The sequence below is a fragment of the Anabrus simplex genome, chromosome 1, assembly GCF_040414725.1.
Source record: "Anabrus simplex isolate iqAnaSimp1 chromosome 1, ASM4041472v1, whole genome shotgun sequence".
In the NCBI taxonomy this organism is placed as follows: domain Eukaryota; kingdom Metazoa; phylum Arthropoda; class Insecta; order Orthoptera; family Tettigoniidae; genus Anabrus; species Anabrus simplex.
Window position 1 is genome coordinate 1372915688 of NC_090265.1, and position 26174 is coordinate 1372941861.

At 37.6% G+C, this 26174-nt stretch overlaps 1 protein-coding gene across 4 annotated transcripts in view; it reads left to right on the forward strand.

Moving 5' to 3' along the window:
- Nucleotides 1–26174, forward strand: part of PH4alphaEFB (prolyl 4-hydroxylase subunit alpha-1) — a 361076-nt gene that overhangs the window by 320811 nt on the left and 14091 nt on the right. For all 4 annotated transcript variants that reach the window (XM_067137832.2, XM_068225503.1, XM_068225504.1 and 1 more), the window contains exons 8-10: nt 1111–1335; nt 2788–2853; nt 23211–23376. In XM_067137832.2, the coding sequence (XP_066993933.1) occupies nt 1111–1335; nt 2788–2853; nt 23211–23376 (457 nt within the window). The remainder of the gene's footprint in view (nt 1–1110; nt 1336–2787; nt 2854–23210; nt 23377–26174) is intronic.

The window sequence follows — 26174 nt, forward strand, 5'->3', positions numbered from 1 at the left end:
TCATAATGAAATGTAAGAAGTTGTTTCGAATTCATATGTTAATAATATGTTCATTTGCGTATAAACTTATAATATATCATAAAATATCGAAAATGTAACTTTTGTCAAGCACATGTTTGCCGCGAGAAGCCATGTCTTAGAGCTCACTGAGTGACAACATCTGCTGATGCATGCCGATCGAAAAGATCATAAATTCTCTGACTGATACATATCATACTGCCATATGCTTAAATACTCTTGTAACTAATACATGAAGAAACACGATGTAACCACCAAAATGCGTGCATAGCTCGTTCTCGATTTTTAGTGAATTGTCAAACCTTACTACGGGCTATGCCCGCAGCGTGGCCTGAACGTAATTTCGGCCGCTGCGAGCTATGCTCGCAGTTAGACCGCAAAGAGTTAAGAATATTTATATTTAAGTTCAACACTGATAAAAATTGGATAAAAAACTTTAAAAAGATATAGTGATGTTAGGTCCATGACGAATCACGTCTACAAGTGAAATGTATTATTGCGTATTATCTTTTTATTTGTTTTGAGGAGACAAATCATGCCAATACTATAATGTAGATTAATAACACTTATAGTAAATACATTTTTTTTGAAGAGTAAAATTGTATTGTTGACTGTAAGTTCTCATAGGATTTTTATATGGACCCAGGGAGAAACTCCTTGATACCTTAGTTGAAGTTAAGCTTTGGTTATAGTTTTATCTAACTTAGTAAATTGGCTACGAGTCTCTTCGTAGGTCCTGTAGTGCTTGCTCAGCATATGCTGTCTGTCTGCTGGCTGAGTGTGTAGACTCCCAGTGTGTGTGTGTTTGTGTGACATGACTCATATTATTGCATGTGATGTATTTCATAGACTATGCATAGCCAACATCAAATGTAGGAGTTGGTCATAAAAATGTGACTGGACTTGTAGGATGGATGGATGGATGGATGGATGGATGGACGGACGGACGGATTTCTCTTTTCTTTTTTAATTAGGGATCTACGAAAAATAGTTATTTGAAAAAACTTTCTCTTGAGATTTTATTCTATTTTAAGTTAATTTAATTATTACAGTAATAGTTTTATCAGCTTTTTAAAATTTTGTGTGTTGCAGTTCCGTCGAGCTACAGTTCAGAACTACAAGACTGGTGAGCTGGAGACAGCCAATTATCGTATCAGCAAGTCAGCATGGCTCAAGGAAGAGGACCACCCACATGTATCAGCCGTAAATCAGCGAGTTGCAGATATGACTAACCTGAATGTTAAAACAGCTGAGGAACTACAAGTTGTCAACTATGGTATTGGAGGGCATTATGAACCTCATTTTGATTTTGCAAGGGTAAGGGATATTATGTTATCTTTTGGACATAAGTCAAAGTTTCAAAAGTTAGAGCTGCATACTGTATGCAAGAAGTGGTGAAAAATGGTGAGAATCTATTATCTTATTGTAGAATAATACATTCTTTTAGAGAAAAGCAAGCTTGTAGATTTACATGATTTTATGATCGTTGATATCATAAGACAAAGGACCGTAAAAAAACAAAATTACCAATAGCGCGCACGCACGCACACACACACACACACACACACACACACACACACACACACACACACACACACACACACACACACACACATTGGGTACTCAAAGTTTGAATTTCATGAGAAAAGAAAGTTTTGAAATTCTCTAATCAGGATAATAGGTAGGTTTGCGTGGCAGAAGAGTGTTCAATCAATTATCAATGATCTGCATTTAGGGCTGTCGCCCAGGTAGCAGATTTCCTATCAGTTGTTCACCTTTTTCTTAAACATTTCCCTTGATAAATTATTCCGATCCATTTTTCTTCATCCTATAAATGAATATTTGTCCCAATTTTTCTCACGTATTCCAGAATGAATGTTATTACTAGGCCTGTTTCCATTAACCATTACCTTATGCTTGTTATATTTGTCACAACAACACTGTGGAACATGTTAAATTTCAGAAATTAAAATTACTGCTTTTATTTCTTTTTTACACTTATTGAATTATAGAGAATTCCTTTGAGAGTTCCTTTGTTGATAAACCTACAAAATTTCATATAATAAGTATTAAATTTTCTCTCGTGCACAGTTCGACTTTGACTCTGACTAATGACACATTCTAAACGATTTTGGTCATCTGTTCATATATTGTTTATGATACTGAATAGATCTTCAAGAAAGGCATTATTGCCTGGCATAGCAAAATCTTGTTTAACAATTGCTTTCACGGGGTTGAGTTACCTGATGCATATTTTTCTTTGAAGTATTTGACCCACTTTTCAGCACTTGTTAAGTGTATTATCTTGAATAAGATAAGATCCTTCTTCACATAGTAGCCATATTTATTTATAATCTCTGTCAATTTTGAGTCCAAAATTATGTGCAGTTTGGCCTTTAACAAATACAACTTTCTGTTGTACATTAAGCAGTGCTAGATGTCCCTGAGCTGGTTTATTATATTGAATTAAAATTAAAATATTGGCCACTGGCCTTAATCAAAATAGCAGTGATATTTCTGGCTCTGATTTGATACCAATTAGTTAGCAACTCTACACAGGCCCTCCAGTTTTGCATGAAATTGGAAATGAGTGTCTTATGAAATTCATTTTGTGTTGGACACATGCACATGCATCTGTTTGTTGTTATATAATGCAGATAGATCTTCGTGGTGATATTTATTTCTGTTTTAGAACTTCCAGTAATTGCTTGTGTGAGTGGAGATATAATGTACAGTAATTACATGAAGTGGCATATTTTTTTGTTACAGAAAGAAGAACAGAATGCATTTAAAAGCCTTGGAACAGGAAATAGAATAGCTACAGTATTATTCTATGTAAGTATAATCACATGTTATTTAAAGGTACTTGTAATCAGTTTGTAAGAATTTCTTGACACAGTATATTTTTTCCTTAAAAAACATTTTCATGGAATATTCTATTTCCAAGATGGAAAGTAGTTCAAAAAGTTGCTACACTGTTACATTTTTTAAGCAGTTTTAGGATTTGCGACTTAACCGAGTTAGATTCCACACTGTCTTGGACACTCATTCTCCCCTCCTTCTTCACCTCCTCTAAATCGATCGCCCAACCAGATTCACTTAATGCAGTAATTCCCAACCTTCTATTGTTCATGACACACAATTCTGTGAAGTGAGTTCCTGCAGCATACTAAAGTATGAACTGGTGAAAACATGGGAGACCTGGGCTTACGTGCACACTTCTTGCCTTCAGCAGTCATAATACCATTTTGTTTGTGTTGTGATATGTGATGTTCTCAGCAATAATGCTCTGAACATGATTTACAGTAAATACTTCACTTAAGAACTAGGGAAGATTTTTTTAAATACTTCCAAATGCATTATTGTGTTAATTTTGTGTTATTTTTTTCCTTAAGTTTGGCATGGATACATTTCTCACTGAAAGGAGAAAAGCTGGAGATTATCTGGTTTAATAACAAAAGTAAAACAAACCAGTGCCAAGTGTAAGTGCTGTGAATGCAATGTAATGGAAAAATAAGAAACCTGAGAGTCTTCTCTCTATTGAACGGGAATATATACAGGGTGTAACCATGATGATGTTACAAACTTTCAAGGGAGGATGGAAGATGGCTAGTGGATCAATCTGAGATAAGAAACTATAGTCTGGAAACGTTTGAGTCAAAAGTTATTAACAATCCAAGTTGTTTAATGTCCGTCTGTTCTTAACAGACACTGGAGTGTCGGAATTTCATCCTACAGTAGTTCTTCAACGTGGTGGAAGCCAAGAAATCGGTAGTCACCTTTAAACACCCTTAACCTTTTGCACTCCTATGTCGAGTGCGGTTCGACATTAAAATATTATGTCAAAAACATATCAGATGTAAGGCTTTTCAGCCGTTTGCTCTATTAACCAGCGTTTCGGCTTAGGTCTGACACTAGACTCATCAGAGTGGGATGTGTCAGACACTACCCACTGATGCTGGGGTGTATGCAGGTGAACTTATCAGAAGCCCTTATAAGAGGCACTGTCTGATAACTAAAATATTAGACTTGCGCTCCGATGTCGAGCTCCACTTGACATGACAATTTCCCGTACTCACAGCGCTCGTATGACAATTGTGCCGTGTTCTGGTATTGTAGGGCTATCTAACGGTCTCTGACAGAACATGTTTTTCTATTTACAATAGTTCGCGGGAATTGTGGTAACTTTTTTAAGCTCCGTTAATCTTGAATGTTTATGCAAGCTTACAGATGTTGTTGTTTGAATGTAAACATGGCTTCTGCTTCGTCTTCACTCACGCAACTGGATATTTTAGAACAGTTAGTGGACAGTGATAGTGAGGATGATGAACCAACAACTAACCTGGATGATTTATTAGTGAATAATGTAAGTGACAGTGAACAAAGTGATAGTGATAATGAAACCGGAGGTGGTGATGCTCCTCCATAACCATGGCGCGAGTGGAAAGCTGGCGATCCTGATTTACCTGCATTCTCATTCAATGAAACAATTTTTGGATACAAAGCATCAGGTAGGAACAATCCCTCAACACCTTACGGATTTTTTCAACTTATTTTTAGTGACGAGTTATTCAAGAAAATTGCCGACAAGACCAACAGATTTGCTAAAGTCAAAATTCAGAAAGTGAGAAAACCTGGTCTCCACCCAAAAAAAACTGTTTTGAAAAGTACCACACAGTGAAAACATACAAGGATTAATGTATTTTGTGTGCCTAATTGTAAATATATTCATGTAACATACTTATATTTTGTATTAGATTCTTTTGCATTGTTCACATCCTACAGCTGTTTATAGTGCACAAATTAATTAGGAGTGGAGCAGGATGCATACACTAATGGTAATGGAGTTCAAAAGGTTAAAAGCCATCGACCTCAATCAGGTTTGAACCCATTAATTTGGATAAGTAGACCAATGCCATATCCACTACACCACTGCGGCCGGCAGTCAAAAGTTAAAGCAACAATCGGTCTGATACCTCTGACTGTACTGAACACTACATGTGCTAAGAGTACAATAGCGGGGGGGGGGCAATCTCGACGAGCAGAAGAGGTTAGCATAATAACTCAACGACTCCAATGCAGATGGCGTACTCTGTACTGACGTGATCGGTGTGCGATGTCTGTAATGTAGGCTTCAGTCTGTGTTTACGGTTTGAAGTGGTACGTTGATCAGCCCTATCCAAATGGAGTTGTACTCAGTTATGGAACTTGCAGATATCTTTTGACTCGGTCATTTTCGGAATATGGTTGCTTATCTCAAATTGACAAATTGATCCATTTGCCGTCCTCCATCGTCCCTGAAAGTTTGTGACATCATCACGGGTACACTCTGTATATGTCAATTCCACCCTACATTGAGCTTTTCTACAAGATATGACAAGTTCAAGTTTCTCATTAATGACTCAAATATTTTATTGTAAATCATGATAAGTATTGAATGAAATGATTTTAATTACTGTTAGCAACAATATAATACAGGCTTGGAAATTTTGCTGCACATCTAGTGAGTCTCAGAGCTCATTAGTGTGTCAAAGCACACTTCGTTAAGAATGACTAAGTTAAGGTATTGTTTACAGAACGAGGATTTCTGGTGTAAGTGCCAGGAAGTGTCACATTTAACATTCAAGGAAACAAAGTGTAATTCATCAGTTGTGAAATGTTCTATTATAATCTGTAAGTGCTCTCTTCTGGAGAGATGATTTGACCCACAAATTCAGTCATATTTTGGATATTTGGTTCATTGAGACCAGCATCAATAACCAAAGTGGAAACAGAGAGAAACAGAAAACTGCAGCACCGTGTGACTACTAGCAAGATTTGTAGGAAATATTTGAAAGAATACAAAATCCACACTCTTTAGTGAACTCCTTGGAACACGACAACTGAATGTTGAATATCAATTTCTCTTGTCTTTTGTTACCCGAGAATGAAAATAAATATGGTGTAGTATTTGTAAGTGGAGTCAGTTATAATCACAACAACATTTTAGTGCTGAAACACCTGGAAACAACAAAGACTTATGCAACACGAATCACTTTCACCTGCTTGAAAACACTGGATTCACAACCAATCTGTTACGTACAGGAGAGGAAGATCTTCAAGGCACTGTGAATGCAGATGGCATCTGGCCACTACTTTGGACTCCATCATCCATCAATCACTTATGATTACATTATTTTACCGAGCTCGATAGCTGCAGTCACTTAAGTGCGGCCAGTATCCAGTATTTGGGAGATAGTGGGTTCGAACCCTACTGTCGGCAGCCCTGAAGATGGTTTGCCGTGGTTTCCCATTTTCACAGGCAAATACTGGGGCTGTACCTTAATAAAGACCACAGCCAGTTCCTTCCCACTCCTAGCCCTTTCCTGTCCCATTGTCACCATAAGACCTATCTGTGTCGGAGCGACATAAAGCAACTTGTAAAAAAAACCCATTATTTTACTTGTAGTACTACAAGATTGTTATACAATACAGTATACAGTTTGCATGTAAAAATAATTATTGATGTATATTAATATTTGTGTGACCAAGGTCATGGTTTGCACATAGAAATGCTTTCCTTGCTGATATTTGTTCAGCTAACACCACCTACCATTAAACAAGGCAAGTTTTGTTTTGATTTTCATGACCACAGAATACTGCAGCACCATCAGTAGGAAATACTAGGAAGAATACAAAATTCACACTTTTTAGTGAACAATTGTTATTTCACTTTCACTTCCACCATGACTACAGCTAATTCTACTACATTATTGCATTACTTGGAGATAAAGCATACTCGTCAAAGGGCAAATGCTTCATGTTTCACTGTAGTAATAGATGGATTCAGTGACTTCATATTCACTTTAAAAATTCAAGAAGCAATTAAGTTTAAGCAGACTACAACCCTTTCTGCATATTTTGTGAATCAAAAAGGGATGCTGGGCTCAGGAGTATAAGAAGATGACTGAAGCAAACGTTTCTGTAATTGCCTTTAAAAATCTTCAGACAGATTAATTTCATTGGATGATGTTATTCAAAATCTCTTTTCTGATAAAGAATACAATGCAGATGTAGACATGTGCAAGGAATACATTGATAAGACAAAACAAGTGGTTCTGAGAGCTAGTAGACTCATAGAGAATAAATATGCCACTTCCACTGCAAAGTTAAACATCACTCATACTGCTGACACGCCAATTTCAACAGCGCGTCCAAGTTCAAGCACTCACTCTGTTAAATTGCCAGACTTAAGCTGTTCACTGTTAATATTGAAAATTGGTCTAGGTTTAGGGAGCAATTTCAGTCATCCATTGACAATAATCACTTTCAACCATAAATCGGCAAGTTATACAAGCCCACTTGGATTCCCTTGAGCACTTACAGCCAGTCAGATCTGTCCTACGTGAGGATTTGAATATTACTTTTATCGAATGTCACCACCACATTCAAGCACTTCAAACCTTGGAAGAGGACGTTAGCAGCTGTGGTAGGGTACTGATATTGATACTGAAAGTAGATGCTGCACTCACAACACACAAGATTCACAGGGAACCTTTTGATGAACATGATTTTGTCTCAGCAGCAGCAGAACTTCATATTCACTCTGAACAACCCAAGAGTAAGTAAGTTTACGCAGACTAGGACCCTTTCTGAGTATTGTGTGAATCAAGGAGACACTAGTGTAAGAAATTGACTGAAGAAAGTGAATGCAGAGCAAAACTCAAATCGGCACAGTGCTGCTTTTTTAAGATGAGGCCATAATGCAGGTGCTTGCAGTAAGAAAGGCAAGGCACTATGAATTGCAAGGGGAGTTATCAAAAATCTGTATACAGTGAAACAGGTACTGTTATCTCACATGCCGTTGACGTTACCACCACCATTATCTGGAAGATGGACGTTTCCTCACCTGCTTTCACCTACTTGCATACAGCACTTACAGTATATGGATCACAGGGTTTACTAGACTCAGCTGGCTTACACACTGCATTCTTGATGGTGGCAGCCAGTCAGGTTTTATAACTAAGCCCGCTTTCACACAGAGCATCGAATGATCAAGTGCAACCAACTGACATCGAGTACTAACGACTAAATTCATTTACCTTGTCACACTGGTCATCGATGTCCGACTCGTTGGCTGGAACGGTCAGCGTACTGGCCTTCGGTTCCGAGGGTCCCGGGTTCGATTCCCGGCCGGGTCGGGGATTTTAACCTTCATTGGTTAATTCCATTGGCTCGGGGGCTGGGTGTTTGTGCTGTTCCCAACATCCCTGCAACTCACACACCACACATAACACTATCCTCCACCACAATAACACGCAGTTACCTACACATGGCAGATGCCGCGCACCCTCACCGGAGGGTCTGCCTTACAAGGGCTGCACTCGGCTAGAAATAGCCACACGAAATTATTATTATTACTGGTCATCGATCGAGAGGGATCAGCTGCACGGAAACAGCTGATACTCCCGCACAGTACTCTACAGGCTACAGACATATTCATATTCGCGAGCGTAAAAGAATGTGTTGTGAAAGCGATAATTCGGGAGAAGATATAATTCTAACGTATGAATATATTAGGAGAAAGGAAAGAACCAGACGATCACAGTGGACAAGGTAAAGAGCCATGGAGAATTCCACCAGCGTGTGCCTTCGTTGTGGAATGACGAAGAAAAATTCAGGAACTAGTACCGAATGCCCATCAATAATTACGGTATAAGGAATTAGTGGACATCAGGCAAACAAATTACAGGAAATGTGTAAGTTCTGAGGAAGGGCGGACACTAACGTTAAATTCAATATTCACAACGATTTTTTAAGGTTTATAGTCAGAAGCGATGTTCACTTCCGAAACAACTACCGTATGTCCGTGACAAAATACATCAAATAAAAGATTAGTGGCAGGTACATTTCTTTGCATTCTACAGGTTTCTAATATTGATAAAAAAGGACTGAAAACAATGGGTGCATTTATGTACATCAATTTGAATTCATAATTTGAAGGTACTACAGTTAACAGTGGAAATATATTTATTTAGGCCTACAGGTTTCTGGACATTGGTGACTCATACATGCCTGCATCTTACAGATTTAGGATTGCTTACAATACATCAGTGGATTTGTTCCTATTATATGTGATGCCATTCTTAGAACACTACAGCCAGAATTCTTGACAGGGTGAAAATTCCAACAGAAGCCTCACAACAGTGGCTCATTGTGCTTTAAATATAAGACTAATACCATTTATGCTTATTTGTTTTAATGATGCTGGTTCTTGGGGACAAAATTACTGTCTTTTCAAATTATATTTTGAGGTGTTTATTAGATGGAGGTTAATAGCTTTTTAAATTTTTTTTCATACCGGTAGACACATCAAGAAATGCTTCCAGTCAAAATTTACATTACCTAATGTAGAAATAGTGTGTCAAGTTTCATTACAATCCTGTAAATAATTTTGAAAGAAAGAAAAATGCACATATGTCCTGATATTGTGAAGATGAGAAAAGCAAGGAAAAGCAATGGATTTCCTTACACTGTTTCTCTCCCTCATGATCCTCTGCAAATCTCTTGTTGCCTCTCCTCTTCTTCGTTATTGTGCCATGTTCAGAATAGTAGCATATTGCTTTCATGACAAGCATGTTGCTCAATTTCTGTCCTGTCTTTTGTGCAAAGAATCCAGGTCCAAATCCAAACTTTGCAAGAATGATAATCCTGTCTTAATTTATATCATTGAAGACTACAGCAGCTTCAAAAGCAGCTAATTTTACCAAATGGCTGTGAAGAAAGGTTGTCTATGGACATCTCTTCCAAAGTAAATTCTCTTTAGGGTTCTGTGTATTCACATATGTGTACACTAGCAAGATACCCGTGCTTCGCTACGGTATTATACTGAAATTTATAATTGAATGCTTATCGTTTTATATATAACCCACCGATACTCGCGATCTGACTCGTTTTCTGAGAGATTCCGCCAAAATTCGCGATCTGACTCATTTTCTGAGAGATTACGGCAACGTTCCTCCCATTTTTCAATCTTTTATCCAGCAATCGATTTCGTACTTCCCGGGATAGGTCCAGGTATTCCACCCGGTCAGTTGGGTCTCTAAATCTTTGCCATCTTTTTCTATAAGCATTTTTAATGTGGATCAAATCCTTGAGGAGATCCGGCGTGGTGTCGTCTTGGGTGCCTTGGCGGTACTGAACCTCTACTTGGCGGTAAATTACATCTGCTGCCGTTGTCATTGATGACAGTATGACCAGCACCATTGTCGCCCATAGGCAAGTGCGCAGGACTTCTGGCGATACGAATGACATACTTCCATGCATTATTGACCTTATTACAGAGGTGAACAATTGCACGGTCAATCATATATCTATCGTTTATTTCAAATATGTTTAAATTTTTGTTTATATGCCAGAAGAATCTACTGTAATCTATGAAGGTTCTCCAAAGGAAAAGATGGCTCTTGAGAACGAACCCAGGAGAGATTAAAAATGATCGGTTTATGATCAGAATAAGTACATTGAAAATCCTCAGCCTGTTTCCAGTCATTCAACCGGGTCAGGAATGGAATGAATAAGCCCTGCCGAAGCATGTCGCACTCCACTGGGGCAATGATTAAATGAATGACAAATGAAATGAAATGATATTGGAGTGTGTTGCTGGAATGAATTATGACGGGGAAAACCGGAGTACCTGGAGAAAAAACCTGTCCCGCCTCCGCTTTGTCCAGCACAAATCTCACATTGAGTGACCGGGATTTGAACCACGAAACCCAGCGTGAGAAGCCAGCGCGCTGCTGCTTGAGCCACAGAAGCTCCTTATAAGTACATTAGGAACAGTAAAATCAATTGGTCTCACCTCCGTTTTCACCCCACCGCGGTCAAGTTGATTTACCTCCCCCCCCAAGAAAGAAAACGTGTTCCTTTATGTTTAAGGGAGATTCCAAATACCAATGTTCACGTATGTTACCTTCAGTTTTGAGATATAAGTATTCCCATAAAAATAATTTACTTTTTTCACTTACTTTCACAATCCCCGCCCCCACTTAAGTGAATTTTCAGGCAAAAATACTTGTTTCTTTAATAGTAAAGGATCTTCTAAATACCGATTATCTTCAGTTTTTGAGATATGTGTCCTCATGAATTCGAATTCAACTCCTTTTCACACTTGCCCCCAAAAATGATTCTCCGCCCCCCCCCCCAAAATACGCGTCGTTTTATTTTTAAAGAAGATCTAAATATCAATTTTCATGTCCGTAAAAACTTTAGTTTTTATTAGATGTAAGTATCCTCCTACAATTAATTCAATAAATTTTTCAATTTTTACCCCCCCCCCCACCAACCTTCATTGGATTTTCCGAGAATACCTGTTTCTTTACTTTAACAGGAGATTCCAAATACCAATTTTTACGTCTGCAACATTTTACGTTTCTGAGATATACTGTAGATATAGTCTTTCTAAAAATTCACCCCAATTTGTCACTCCTGTTTAACCCCCATTAATTAGATTTTCCAAAAACAAAAAATAAATGTTTCTGTATTTTTAAAGGAGATTCCATATATTAACTGTCTGGTCTGTAATATCTTCAGTTTCTGAGATATAAGTATCCTCATTAAAGACATTCAATCCCTTATTCACACTTTTCACCCCTCCTATTGGGATTTTCCGAAAACAAAAAATACGTGTTCTTTTATTTTTAAAGGAGATTCTAAATATCAATTTTTACATCTGCAAACTTTTGAAGTTTTGAGATATAGATACATTCATTTTTAAAATTCACCCCCCTTTCATCCCCTCCACTATTTGAATTTTCTAAAAACAAAAAGTACATGTTCCTTTGTTTATAAAGGAGATCCCAAATACCGATTTTCAGGTCTGTAACATCTTCAGTTTCTGAGAAATAAGGTTCCTTATTAAAGGCATTAAACTATTTTCACCCCTTTTCACCCCTCCTATTGGGATTTTCCGAAAACAAAACAATACGTGTTTCTTTATTTTGAAAGTAGATTCAAAGTACCAATTTTTACATCTGTAAACTTTGAAAGTTTCGAGATATAGATACACTCATTTTAAAAATTCACTCCCCTTTCAACCCTCCACTATTTGGATTTTCCAAAAACAAAAAGTACATGTTTCTTTATTTTTAAAGGAGATCCCAAATATATTTTTTTCAGGTCTGTAATATCTTCAGTTTCTGAGATATAAGTATCCTCGTTAAAGGCATTCAACCCCTTTTCACCCCTCCTATTAGGATTTTCCGAAAACAAAAAAATACATGTTTATTTATTTTTAAAGGAGATTCTAAATACCAAATTTACATCTGTAAACTTCTAAAGTTTTAAGATGTAGATACACTCATTTTAAAAATTCACCCCCCTTTTCACCCCCCCCATTATTTGGATTTTCCAAGAAAGGAAAAAATACCTGTTCCTTTATTTTTAAAGTAGATCCCAAATACCAATTTTTGGGTCTGTAATATCTTCAGGTTCTGAAATATAAGTAGCCTCATTAAAGGCATTCAACCAATTTTCACCTTTTTCCACTCTTCCTATTGGGATTTTCCGAAAACAAAAAATTACATGTTTCTTTATTTTTGAAGGAGATTCTAAATACTAATTTTTCCAGCTATAAATTTTAAAAGTTTTGAGATATAGATAGACTCATTTTCAAAATTCACCTCCCCTTTCACACCCCCCATTAATTGGATTTTCCAAAAACAAAAGAATACGTGTTTCTTTATTTTTAAAGGAGATCCCAAACACCAATTTTCAGGTCTGTAATATTTTCTGTTTCTGAGATATAAGTATCGTCATTAAAGGCATTCAGCCCATTTTTCAGCCCTTTTTATCCCTCCTATTGGGATCTTCCGAAAACAAAAAAAATACGTGTTTTTTTATTTGTAATTAAAATTCTAAATACCAGTTTTTACATCTGTAAACTTTCAAAGTTTTGAGATATTGATACACTCATTTTAATAATTCACCCCCCTTTTTCCCCCTCCCATTAATTGGATTTTCCAAAAACAAAAAAATAAGTGTTTGTTTATTTTTAAAAGAGATCAAAAGTACCAATTTTCAGGACTGTAATATCTTCAGTTTCTGAGATATAAGTACCGGTATCCTCATTAAAGGCATTCAACCCATTTTTCGCCCCTTTTCACCCGTCCTATTGGGATTTTCTGAAAACAAAAAAATACACGTTTCCTTATTTTTAAAGTAGATTCTAAATACCAATTTTCACATTTGTAAACGTGTAAAGTTTTGAGATATAGACACACTCATTTTAAAATTTCACCCCCCTTTTCACCCCCTTAGCGACGGAATATCCAAAAATCCTCTCTTAGCGAGCACCTACATCTTAATATGAATCTATCCTCAAAATTTCATTTCATTATGTCCAGTAGTTTTGGCTCGGCGATGATGAATCAGTCAATCAGTCAGTCAGTCAGGACAAGCTATTTTATATATATAGATTTCCTGAGGAGTTCAGGTGAGGCTAGTGCTCTGTACACTAGCTTAATAACTATAGGAAAAGCTTCTGGAATATTGTTCTGATGAGTAAGTTGGCAGTGTAATAGACTGATACTTGTCACAGCTACATGTAAATTAGACACAAGGTCTTGTTTATTACCCTCATCACTAAGTATAAAGTAGGCCTACTGTCTCCCCAAACTTTGCACTGGCAAGCTGATCTAATTGCTCACTTGGCAATAATAAACCTATTAATCTAAATCCTGCACTTTCATCCAAGTTACTGGTAAACTCTTTGGTACAGAGTGACAACTTTTTCCACAAAGGTCTGGTAAGACTCTCTTTCTTACCTCAATGTTGATTTTGCCTTTCTGTATATTGTTCATATGTAACTTGTTTACTGATGTGAACACTACCATCCTATCCATCCTGAAATACTTTCCTTATGAATCAGTTGAAGGAAAATGAAAACTTTGCCTTCAATTTCACCAAAAATGAGAACCAAACACTGCAAACAATAATAGGTGCTAATAATAAGCACCTTGCCTTCTATTTTTAGAAGAGAAGAGTGTGCCTTTCTAACAACAAAATACTATTGTTGTCTACAGTAGAATGTTATTTAGGGCTGTTGCTCAGGTGGTAAATGATTTCATTTTCCTATATCTTACATTGCCTGTCAAAACTGTTTGTAAATACTGATTATATAAATTAATGTTTGACAGAGTAGGGTGCATGGCTCTTGTAAGATCTTGGATTAACTTACAGGGTAATTAATCGACTCAACCTTTTATTACAAGCATGTGACCATCATATGAATATATTTTTTATAAATATGTACAGCTATGACTCTTTTCGATGCCACAGTAACACCAATAACAACATATGGCATAGAACTATTATGGGGAAATCTAACGTACAAGAACCTTGAGAGAATTGAAAAGGTGAAAGCAAGATTCATAAAGCACTGCCTGCGAATAGGGAAGTATACACCATCAAGACTTGCCTATGGATTAGCAAGAGAGACCTTCTTCATAGAGGATATCAGGTATAAGCTCAGCCTGCCATCTACTGATGCTTACCAGGCACTTCTAGCTGCTAGACAAAGGAAACGAATGGACATCAACTTACGAAGAACAAAGACACACAATCACAAGACTAGCCATTCATGGCTACCACCACAAGTTATGTAGCAATAAGAAATTTCACCTACCAAACAGGAATTGCATATGCTCACTCTGTGGAAAGTGCTGCGAAAAATACCATATTGTGTTATGTTCAAAAAGGACCAAACGCATCACGCAAATTAGCAAAGAATAATTTCATATTTGATGTAACCATATTGTATATGCCCTTTCGGGTGCTTTTCCTATTAATAATAATGCTAATACTGTAAATAATGATGTTAATGTTGTTGTTGTTTGAGTCATCAGTCCATAGACTGGTTTGATGCAGCTCTCCAAGCCACCCGATCCTGAGCTAATCTTTTCATTTCTACGTAACTATTGCATCCTACATCTGCTCTAATCTGCCTGTCATATTCATACCTTGGTCTACCCCTACCGTTCTTACCACCTACACTTCCTTCAAAAACCAACTGAACAAGTCCTGGGTGTCTTAAGATGTGTCCTATCATTCTATCTCTTCTTCTCGTCAAATTTAGCCAAATCGATCTCCTCTCACCAATTCGATTCAGTATCTCTTCATTCGTGATTCGATCTATCCATCTCATCTTCAGCATTCTTCTGTAACACTACATCTCAAAAGCTTCTATTCTCTTTCTTTCTGAGCTAGTTATCGTCCATGTTTCACTTCCATACAATGCCACGCTCCACACGAAAGTCTTCAAAAACATCTTTCTAATTCCGATATCAATGTTTGAAGTGAGCAAATTTCTTTTCTTAAGAAAGCTCTTCCTTGCTTGTGCTAGTCTGCATTTTATGTCCTCCTTACTTCTGCCATTGTTAGTTATTTTACTACCCAAGTAACAATATTCATCTACTTCCTTTAAGACTTCGTTTCCTAATCTAATATTTCCTACATCACCTGCGTTCGTTCGACTGCACTTCATTACTTTTGTTTTGGACTTATTTATTTTCATCTTGTACTCCTTACCCAAGACTTCATCCATACCATTCAGCAACTTCTCGAGATGTTCTGCAGTCTCAGATAAAATAACAATATCATTGGCAAATCTCAAGGTTTTGATTTCCTCTCCTTGGACTGTGATTCCCTTTCCAAATTTCTCTTTGATTTCCTTTACTGCCTGTTCTATGTAAACATTGAAAAGGAGAGACGACAAACTGCAGCCTTGCCTCACTCCTTTCTGGATTGCTGCTTCTTTTTCAAAGCCCTCGATTCTTCTCACTGCAGACTGATTTTTATACAGATTGTAGACCATTCTACAAGCTTGGTCCAATAAACATTATCGAATGTCTTTTCTAGATCTACAAATGCCATGTACGTGGGCTTGTCCTTCTTGATTCGGTCCTCCAAGATCAGACGTAAAGTCAGGATTGCTTCACCGTGTTCCTACATTTCTTCTGAAGCCAAATTGATCTTCTCCCAACTCAGCTTCAACTTGTTTTTCCATTCTTCTGTAAATAATACGAGTTAAACTTTTGCAGGCATGAGATACTAAACTAATGGTGCGGTAGTTTTCACACCTGTCAGCACCGGCTTTCTTGGGAATAGGTATAACAACATTCTGCCGAAAATCAGATGGGACTTCTCCTGTCTCATACATCTTGCACACTAAATGAAATAACCTTGCCATGCTGGTTTCTCCTAAGGCAGTCAGTAATTCAGAGGGAATATCATCAATTCCAGGGGCCTTGTTCCTATTTAGGTCACTCACAGCTCTGTCAAACTCTGACCTCAAAATTGGGTCTCCCATTTCATCAGCATCAACAACCTCTTCATGTTCCAGAACGAAATTATCTACATCTTTACCTTGATACAACTGTTGGATATGCTCCTGCCATCTTTCTGCTTTGCCTTTTTTCCATAGAAGTGGCTTTCCATCTGAGCTCTTAATATTCATGCACCTAGATTTCCTTTCTCCAAAGGTTTCCTTGATTTTCCTGTATGCAGCATCTCCCTTTTCCAGGACCATACAGCCTTCGACATCCTTGCACTTCTCCTTCAGCCATTCTTCCTTAGCTACCTTGCGCTTTCTATCCACTTGATTCTTTAATCGCCTGTATTCTTTTCTGCCCTCTTCATTTCTAGCATTCTTGTATTTTCGTCGTTCATCAATCAGGTCTAGTATCTCCTGAGTTATCCACTGATTCTTAGTTGATCTTTTCTTCCTTCCTAACATTTCTTCAGCAGCCCTACTGACTTCATTTTTCATGACCCTCCACTCTTCCTCTATAATGTTTCCTTCAGCCTTTTCATTTAGTCCTTGTGCAACATGTTCCTTGAAACAATCCCTCACACTCTTTTCTCTCAACTTGTCTAGATCCCATCTTTTTGCATTCTTTCCTTTCTTCAATTTCTTCACCTTCAGATGGCATTTCATGACCAACAAGTTGTGGTCAGAGTCCACGTCTGGTCCTAGGAAGGTTTTGCAATCCAACACCTGGTTTCTGAATCTCTGCCTAATCATAATGAAGTCTATTTGATACCTTCCAGTGTCTCCAGGTCTCGTCCACGTATACAGCCGTCGTTTGTGGTGTTTGAACCAAGTATTGGCAAGGACTAAATTATGATCAGTGCAGAATTCAACCAGCCGACTTCCTCTTTCGTTCCTTTGTCCCAATCCAAATTCTCCTACTGTACTACCTTCTCTTCCTTGGCCTACCACTGCATTCCAGTCCCCCATCACAATTAGATTCTCATCACCTTTTACATATTGTATTAAATCTTCTATCTCCTCATATATTCTTTCAATTTCTTCATCATCCGCTGAACTAGTAGGCATATAGACCTGCACTATTGTGGTGGGCAATGGTTTGGTTTCTATCTTGACGACAATAATTCTTTCACTATGCTGGCCGTAGTAGCTTACCTGCTGCCCCATTTTCTTATTCATTATGAAACCAACTCCTGCATTTCCCCCGTTTGATTTCGTGTTGATAATTCGGTAGTCGCCTGACCAAAAATCCTGTTCTTCCTGCCAACGTACTTCACTTATACCAACTACATCTAACTTTAGCCTATCCATCTCCCTTTTCAGATTCTCTAACCTACCACAACGATTCAAACTTCTAACATTCCACGCTCCGACTCGCAGAATGTCAGTATCCTCTCGTGTAGTCCCCACCCGGAGATCCGAATGGGGGACTAGTTTACCTCCGGAATATTTTACCCGGGAGAAAGCCATCATCAGTACATCATTCATACAGAGAGAGCAGCATGTCCTCGGGAGGTAGTTACGGCTGTAGTTTCCCGTTGCTTTCAGCCGTGTAGCAGTATCAACACAGCTAAGCTATGTTGAGTATTATTACAAGGCCGTATCAGTCAATCATCTAGACTGCCGCCCTTGCAACTACCGAAAGGCTGCTACCCCCCTTTCGATGAACCATTCGTTAGTCTGGTCTCTCAACAGATACCCATCCGATATGGTTGCACCTGCGGCTCGGCTATCTGCATCATTGGGACACGCAAGCCCCCCCACCGCGGCAAGGTCACATGGTTCGCAGAGGAGGAGATGTTAATAAATATTTCAAAACATTCACCCCTTTAAAAAAAAGTATTCATTCTTCCATTACTGTTCGACGTACAAAATCAAAATTTCATAGTTTGGTTGCTTTTACATCCTATATGTTAAATAAATAGGTTTTAAAATGTTCAATTTCTTCTGTATGAGGTTCAAACGAGTGTTCAGAAAATAAAGAATCATTTCCTCCAAATCATTTGTTGTACAAACTGAGGGTGTATTTTATAGGCTCAGGTGAGAGTGGACTCTCCAAAATGTAAAACTTTGAATAATAACTTTCAGTTTGAAACCGTAGCGAAGCACGGGTATCTTGCTAGTTATATATACATATATATATATAGATAAAGAAACACTACAAATCACTCATTTTAAGGATTTATTCAAGAGATTCTCAACAATGCAATGAAGCAAGAAAAAAATAAAATAAAACGCTTTGATCTGTAGTAATTACAGAACGTAAATGTTTATAAAGAACGTTTTGATGAACATTATGACAAACTGTCACAGTGTTTATTTGAAAAAAAGTATTTAAAGTATGATTAATTCTTCCACAACCAACCCCATCACCCCCCCCCCCCATCCACTAGAGAAAGCTATGTTTTTGTACAATTTTATTGGTTTCATCTAAGCAAGGACATAGCTGATGATGTTTGTATAAAAACTAAACATGTACTATTAACTGAAGAAATTGTTTAAGGCAATAAGTATATAGTATCGGTAAGGTGGAATAAATATTTAATTTATCAATAATCGTTAGGGAACTCACTAGCAGACATATGCAGCATCACTTGTGAATGATAACATGTTTCTGGAAGACTTCATAGCTGGAGATGAGGACGATAAAGAGGTTGGTAGTATATATTACGAGCTTACAGCCCTGATGAACATCATTAAAGCATAAAGTCAGGAGGTTCAACCTGGGACACAAGCACGAGGCTTGGACTGCAGTGTGGAATCTGACATACTTGTAATAGATCCAGGAGACGTAATGGTAAGCTCGTGGATGGACCTGGAACTAAGAGATAGCTTTTGCAAATAATATGCTCAATTCTGTGACCCCCCGGGACTTCTGTCCCTTGTATAGATTACCCAGGATACGTGGTGTCGTGGCTTACAGTGGGATGAAATTTTGACTCCGGACATTGGAGCATCCTGGCATGCATGGGTATCATCATTAACTCGCTTGTCAACCATACACATTCCTCAGTGAATAGGGATTTCAAAGGATCTTCAACAGCATCTTCGTATCTTCTGTGATGCTTCCAAAAGGGCTTATGGAACGGTTCTTTATGTCCAGTCTATTGCACAATATCACATTCTAGTCAGGTTTCCCTGCAATAAAAAGAGACTTGCACCAGTAAAGAAGATAACCCTTCCTTGACTGGAGTTTCTGGCATTGCTGTTAGGGATGATTACTGCAGTACCCATGAAATAAAGGTTGGCGTTGGAAGTGCTATCTTATGGATGGATCATAAAAATTGGAAAACATTTGTGTGCAACAGAGTAATAGAAGTATAGATGCACACACATCCTGCAAAAATGGAAACATTACCCAGGAGGAAACAATCCAGCAGATTTTCTGTCTAGAGGTGTAACCGCCCACCACTTCAAATGCTCGGTCATATGGTGGAATGGACCTGCTTTACTTTCAAAGCCTTGGTTAAGTGCTGACCCGAGGAAACAACAGTGAAGGCGCAGCCAACATCTGAAGAGAAAGGGACTCTGGATCACGTCTCACACCTAGAGACTCCTGAATGTTTTCTTGATCCATCAAGTTATAGCTCCTTCTGGAAGAATACTTTGTGTCACTGCCTGGGTCATTCGTTTTATATACAATGCACTGATGTACACACAGATGAACAAGTGACCTGCAGAAGATCAGTATCAGAATCCTCTGCCATGTCCACATTACAGACATATTCTAGTGTTGGTGGATTATCATTTACCTCCTTCATTTCCAGCACACTTAACAATTGGATCCCAGGCATTCTTAAAACATCTTGCAACTCTAACGTGCTGATAGCTACCTTAATAAAACAGCCTCTGTAATTATGGTTTATAGAGGCAATTATGCCTTGGTTGAGTGGCTTAACTGCTTGTCATGATGGGTGGCATAAATACCACCTCTACAGTAGGTAATTGCAGGTCATTAAATTGATAGGCCAAGCGGTGATCCAAAGTCAGCAAAATAATTTTCCTCTGTAGAGCCATTCTCTTCAGTACCTTCAGAAGCCAGCTACAGAGGAGAGTAGTGGTCATCTATGCTTTGTTATAAGTTTTGTAGTTGCATGACAAATTGAAGGTATTGATAGTTTTAAAACTGTATTTTTATACTTGTCAAAAACTAGTGGCTTTAATCTTAAACATAACCAGACTATAAGCCCTGAAATGCATTGTGGAATAAAACTTAATAAATATCATGACATAACAGTATTAATTATTTCATTGTGGCTTTAACTTTTTCAGAGCCATCTAAATTTCAACACAGTTCAACTGTCAAACTCTCTTTGCTCTGTTTTCTGCCATGGCATTTTTCATCCTTGACCTTTAGTGTTTCTTATTGGGCATCAGATTAAAGAAGACCCCTCACTTCATCCATGTTAAACATATCTTGCAGATAGTAGCGGCAGAATTTGGACTGAAACTCCCGCACCCACTCTTTGTCTGGCCTCTTCCCTGTTTACTTTATTTGCCTTCCCACAGGTACTGACAGCGCCAATTTTATATCTCTTCAGAAAATGCGAGCCAGCCCTCAGAGCACACAAACCCAGAAATGCCCTTTTCCTTGACAATTTCATGAGCCTTTTGTTGAAGCAGAGGACCAGAGAGTGGGATATGATGTGTGCATATGAATGACATTGAGACAGTAAAGCTTTTGACATCTTCATGTTTGGCTGTCCTCATATGCTTGCTATTGCCAGTAAATGAACAGCTTGTCAGACTTTCCTCTATTTTCTGCATTCAGCTAAAAATCCATGAAAATGTGGACTTTGAAATTTTAAAATGTTTTGTCACCTGTCTTCTCTCCACTGTCAAGCATGTGTAGAATTTCCTGTTTTTGTTTCATTGTGAGAGCACTATGAGCACATTTCTGTTTTGGCAGCATATTGCAAACAAAGGAAAAACAATCAGACATGTCAATAAACCAACACAGGCTGCTCACTGTTGCAAGTCGAATACTGTGTGTCCTCTGCATACCATTCCTCTTCCCCGCTCCTTTCCTCACCACCTCATGGTTTGTTCTTGGCAGCACTAATGAGCTGCATGGAGCTAACAAACACATTAAGGAGACCAGCATTCAGTTTGTTGAACAGTTTATCCAAAATGTGGTTTATCTAATGGATTTATTCCTGCAATTTGGCTGGGACTGAATATTTAGACCAATATAACAGTGTATTCAAATGATCATATTTCAAATTAATGAGGGTCTACACTACTGTATAGTACTGTAGGTGTTATATGACTGCCTCATGTCAGCAGCTTTACTGGTGTGTAAAAGAACCCCTATGGGTCAAAATACTGACACTTCAGCACCTCCAAAAGCCATAAAAGTAGTTAGGACATAAAACCATTATTATTATTATTATTATTATTATTATTATTATTATTATTATTATTATTATTATTATTATTATTATTTTATTATTATAATTTTTTTTTTTGCTAGGGGCTTAACGTCGCACCGACACAGATAGGTCTTATGGCGACGATGGGATAGGAAAGGCCTAGGAGTTGGAAGGAAGCGGCCGTTGCCTTAATTAATGTAAAGCCCCAGCATTTGCCTGGTGTGAAAATGGGAAACCACGGAAAACCATCTTCAGGGCTGCCGATAGTGGGATTCGAACCTACTATCTCCCGGATGCAAGCTCACAGCCGCGCACCTCTACGCGCACGGCCAACTCGCCCGGTCTTTTTAAAAAAATTATTATTATTATTATTATTATTATTATTATTAAATACATACATTTCTGTCTGAAGATGTTTGAGAAAATGGGGTAGCATTTTCTCAAATCCTCAGTCTTATTTTCTCCTCTGGTTGAAACCTTTCCATACTGTTCTGAGAGATATGAAAGTAAACTTCAATCGCGTACCCTTTAAGTAGAAAAGGAGATAAGACAGATAAAAGAACAATTATTAAACATACATACATAATCATTATAGACTGTTATGCCTTTCAGCATTCAGTCTGCAAGCCTCTGTGAATTTACTAAACGTCGCCACAATCCTCTATTTGCAACTAGTGTTGTGGCCTCATTTAGTTCTATACCTCTTATCTTTAAATCGTTAGAAACCGAGTCTAACCATCGTCGTCTTGGTCTACCTCTACTTCTCTTACCCTCCATAGCAGAGTCTATTCTTCTAGGTAACCTATCCTCCTCCATGCACCTCACATGACCTCACCACCGAAGCTAGTTTATGCGTACAGCTTCATCCATTGAGTTCATTCCTAAATTACCCTTTATCTCCTCATTCCGAGTACCCTCCTGCCATTGTTCCCACTTGTTTGTACCAGCAATCATTCTTGCTACTTTCATGTCTGTTACTTCTAACTTATGAAGAAGATATCCTGAGTCCACCCAGCTTTCGCTCCCGTAAAGCAAAGTTGGTCTGAAAACAAACCGATGTAAAGATAGTTTTGTCTGGGGGCTGACTTCCTTCTTACAGAATACTGTTGATCGCAACTGTGAACTCACTGCATTAGCTTTACTACAACTTGATTCAATCTCACTTACTATATTACCATCCTGGGAGAACACACAACCTAAATACTTGAAATTATTGGCCTGTTCTAGCTTTGTATCACCAATCTGACATTCAATTCTGTTGAATTTCTTACCTACTGACATCACTTTAGTCTTCAAGAGGCTAATTTTCAAACCATACTCATTGCACCTATTTTCAAGTTCCAAGATATTACACTGCAGGCTTTCGGCACAATCTGCCATTAAGACCAAGTCGTCAGCATAGGCCAGACTGCTTACTACATTTCCACCTAACTGAATCCCTCCCTGCCATTTTATACCTTATTTTCTCAGTGATCCTATCTTCCATTATTAAATACTATGTAATTTCATTTCAGATGAGTGATGTCCCACAAGGTGGTGCTACAGTATTCCCATCGCTGAAGGTAGCACTATGGCCCAAGAAAGGAAGTGCTGCATTTTGGTATAATCTCTATAAAAGTGGAGAGGGAGATTATTTAACAAGACATGCAGCTTGCCCTGTGCTTACTGGATCCAAGTGGGGTAAGTAATAATTCTGAAGCAATTAACATTAATTTTTCAAAATCAATCACTACTGATCTGCATTTAGGGCAGTCACCCAGGTGGCAGATTCCCTATCTTGCTTTCCTAGCATTCTCTTAAATGATTGCAAAGAAATTTGAAATTTATTGAACATCTCCACTGGTAAGTTATTCCAATCCCTAACTCCTTTTTCTATAAACAAATATTTGCTCCAATTTGTCCTCCTGAATTCCAACTTTATCTACACACTAGCAAGATACCCGTGCTTCGCTACGGTATTATACTGAAATTTATAATTGAATTGCTTATTGTTTTAGATATACAATCCGCCGAAATTCACTATCTGACTCGTTTTCTGCGAGAATCCACCAAAATTCCCGATCTGACACGTTTTTTATTTTACGGCACGTTTCCTCCCATTTTTCAATCTTCCTTTCCAGCAATCAAGTTCGTACTTCCCGGGCTAGGCTCAGGTATTCCTCCCGGTCAGTTGGGTACGTAAATCTTTGCCATCTTTTCCTATAATAATTTTTAATATGGATAAAATCCTTCAGGAGATCCGGCGTGCTGTTATATTGGGTGCCTTGGCGGCAATGGACCGGCGGCCGACTGCATTCTTAGTCATTACCCGTCCAGTAGCCGTTTCCAGCGCGGTCCGCACATTTGATGACGGTCCGGAACATTATTATTATTATTATTATTATTATTATTATTATTATTATTATTATTATTATTATTATTATTATTATTATTATTATTATTATTATTATTTGTTGCTGGAATGGCTGATGACAGGGAAAACCGAAGTATCCGGAGAAAAACCTGTCCCGCCTCCGTTTTGTCCAGCAGGAATATCACATGGAGTGACTGGGATTTGAACCACGGAACCCAGCTGTGAGAGGCCGGTGCGCTGCTGCATTAGCAACGGAGGATCCTTATAAGTACATTAATAACAGTAAAATCAATTGGTCTCACCTCCTTCTACACCCTACCGCCGAAAACTAAAAAATTGTTTCTATATGTTTAAGGGAGACTCCAAACACCAATGTTCACGTCTATTACCTCAGTTTTGAGATATAAGTATCCCCATAAAAATAATTTACTTTCTTCACTTCATTTCACACTACCCCCCCCCCCCCTAAGTGAATTTTCCCGCAAAAAATTCTTTTTTCTTTAATAGTAAAGGATCTTCTAAATACCAATTATCACGACTCTAACTTCTTCAGTTTTTGATTTATGTGTCCTCATGAAAGGAATTCAACTCCTTTACACTCCCGCCCTCCAAGATGGCTTCCCCCCAAAACGCGTTTTTGTTTTTAAAGGAGATCCAAATACGAATTTTCACGTCTGTAACAACTTTAGTTTTTATTAGATGTATGTATTCTCATACAATTAAGTCAATTAATTTTTCAATTCTTTCATCCCCCCCCCCCCAACCCTTCATTGGATTTTCCGAGAATACGTGTTTCTTTACTTTTAAAGCAGATTGCAAATATCAAATTTCACGTCTGTAACATCTTCATTTTTGAGATATCAGTAGCCTAATTAAAAGAATTCCACACCATTTTCAGTCACGTTAACCCCCCCTCAACCCAAGTGGTATTTCCGAAAACTAAAAATACACGTTTCTTTATGTTTAATAGAGATAAAAAAATACCATTTTTCACATCTGTAACATGTTAAGTTTTTTTAGATATACTGTAAAAATTCTCATTTTAAAATTTCACCCCTTTTGAGTTCCCCTTAAGTGGAGTTTCCAAAAACAAATCACCTCTGTTTCTTTACATTTACAGGAGACTCCAAACACCCACTTTTTACGTCTGTAACATTTTACGTTTCCAATATATTCTGTAGATATAGTCTTTCAAAAAATTCACCCCATTTTGTCACTCCTGTTTAACCGCCATTAATTGGATTTTCCAAAAACTAAAATACGCGTTTCTTTATTTTTAAAGGAGATCCCATATACAAATTTTCAGTTCTGTAATATCCTTCGTTTCTGAGATATATGTATCCTCATTAAAGGCATTCAACCCATGTTTCACCCTTTTACACCCCTCCTATTAGGATTTACAGGAAACAAAAAAATACGTGTTCCTTTATTTTTAGAGGAGATTCTAACTACCAATTTTTACATCTGTAAATTTTAAAGTTTTAAGTTGTAGACACACTCATTTTAAAAAATTCACCCCCCTTTTCACCCCCCCATTATTTGGATTTTCAAAAAACGAAAAAATATGTGTTTCTTTACTTTTAAAGTAGATCGAAAATACAAATGTTCAGGTCTGTAATATCTTCAGGTTCTGAAATATAAGTAGCCCCAATAAAGGCATTCAACCCATTATTCACCCTTTTCCACCCTTCCTATTGGGATTTTCCGAAAACAAAATAATATGCGTTTCTTTATTATTAAAGGAGATTCTAAATACCAATTTTTTCATCTATAAATTTGAAAATTTTTGAGATATAGATACACTCATTTTAAAAAAATCTCCCCCTTTTCACCCCCCTCCTTAATTGGATTTTCCACAAACAAAAATATACGTGTTTCTTTATTTTTAAAGAAGATCCCAAACACCAATTTTCAGGTCTGTAATATTTCCAGGTTCTGAAATATAAGTACTGTAGACTCATGAAAGGCATTCGACCCATTTTTCAACCTTTTCCACTCTTCCTATTAGGATTTTCCGAAAACAAAATATACGTGTTTCTTTATTTTTAAAGGAGATTCTAAATACCAATTTTCACATCTATAACCTTTAAAAGTTTTGAGATATAGATACACTCATTTTAAATTT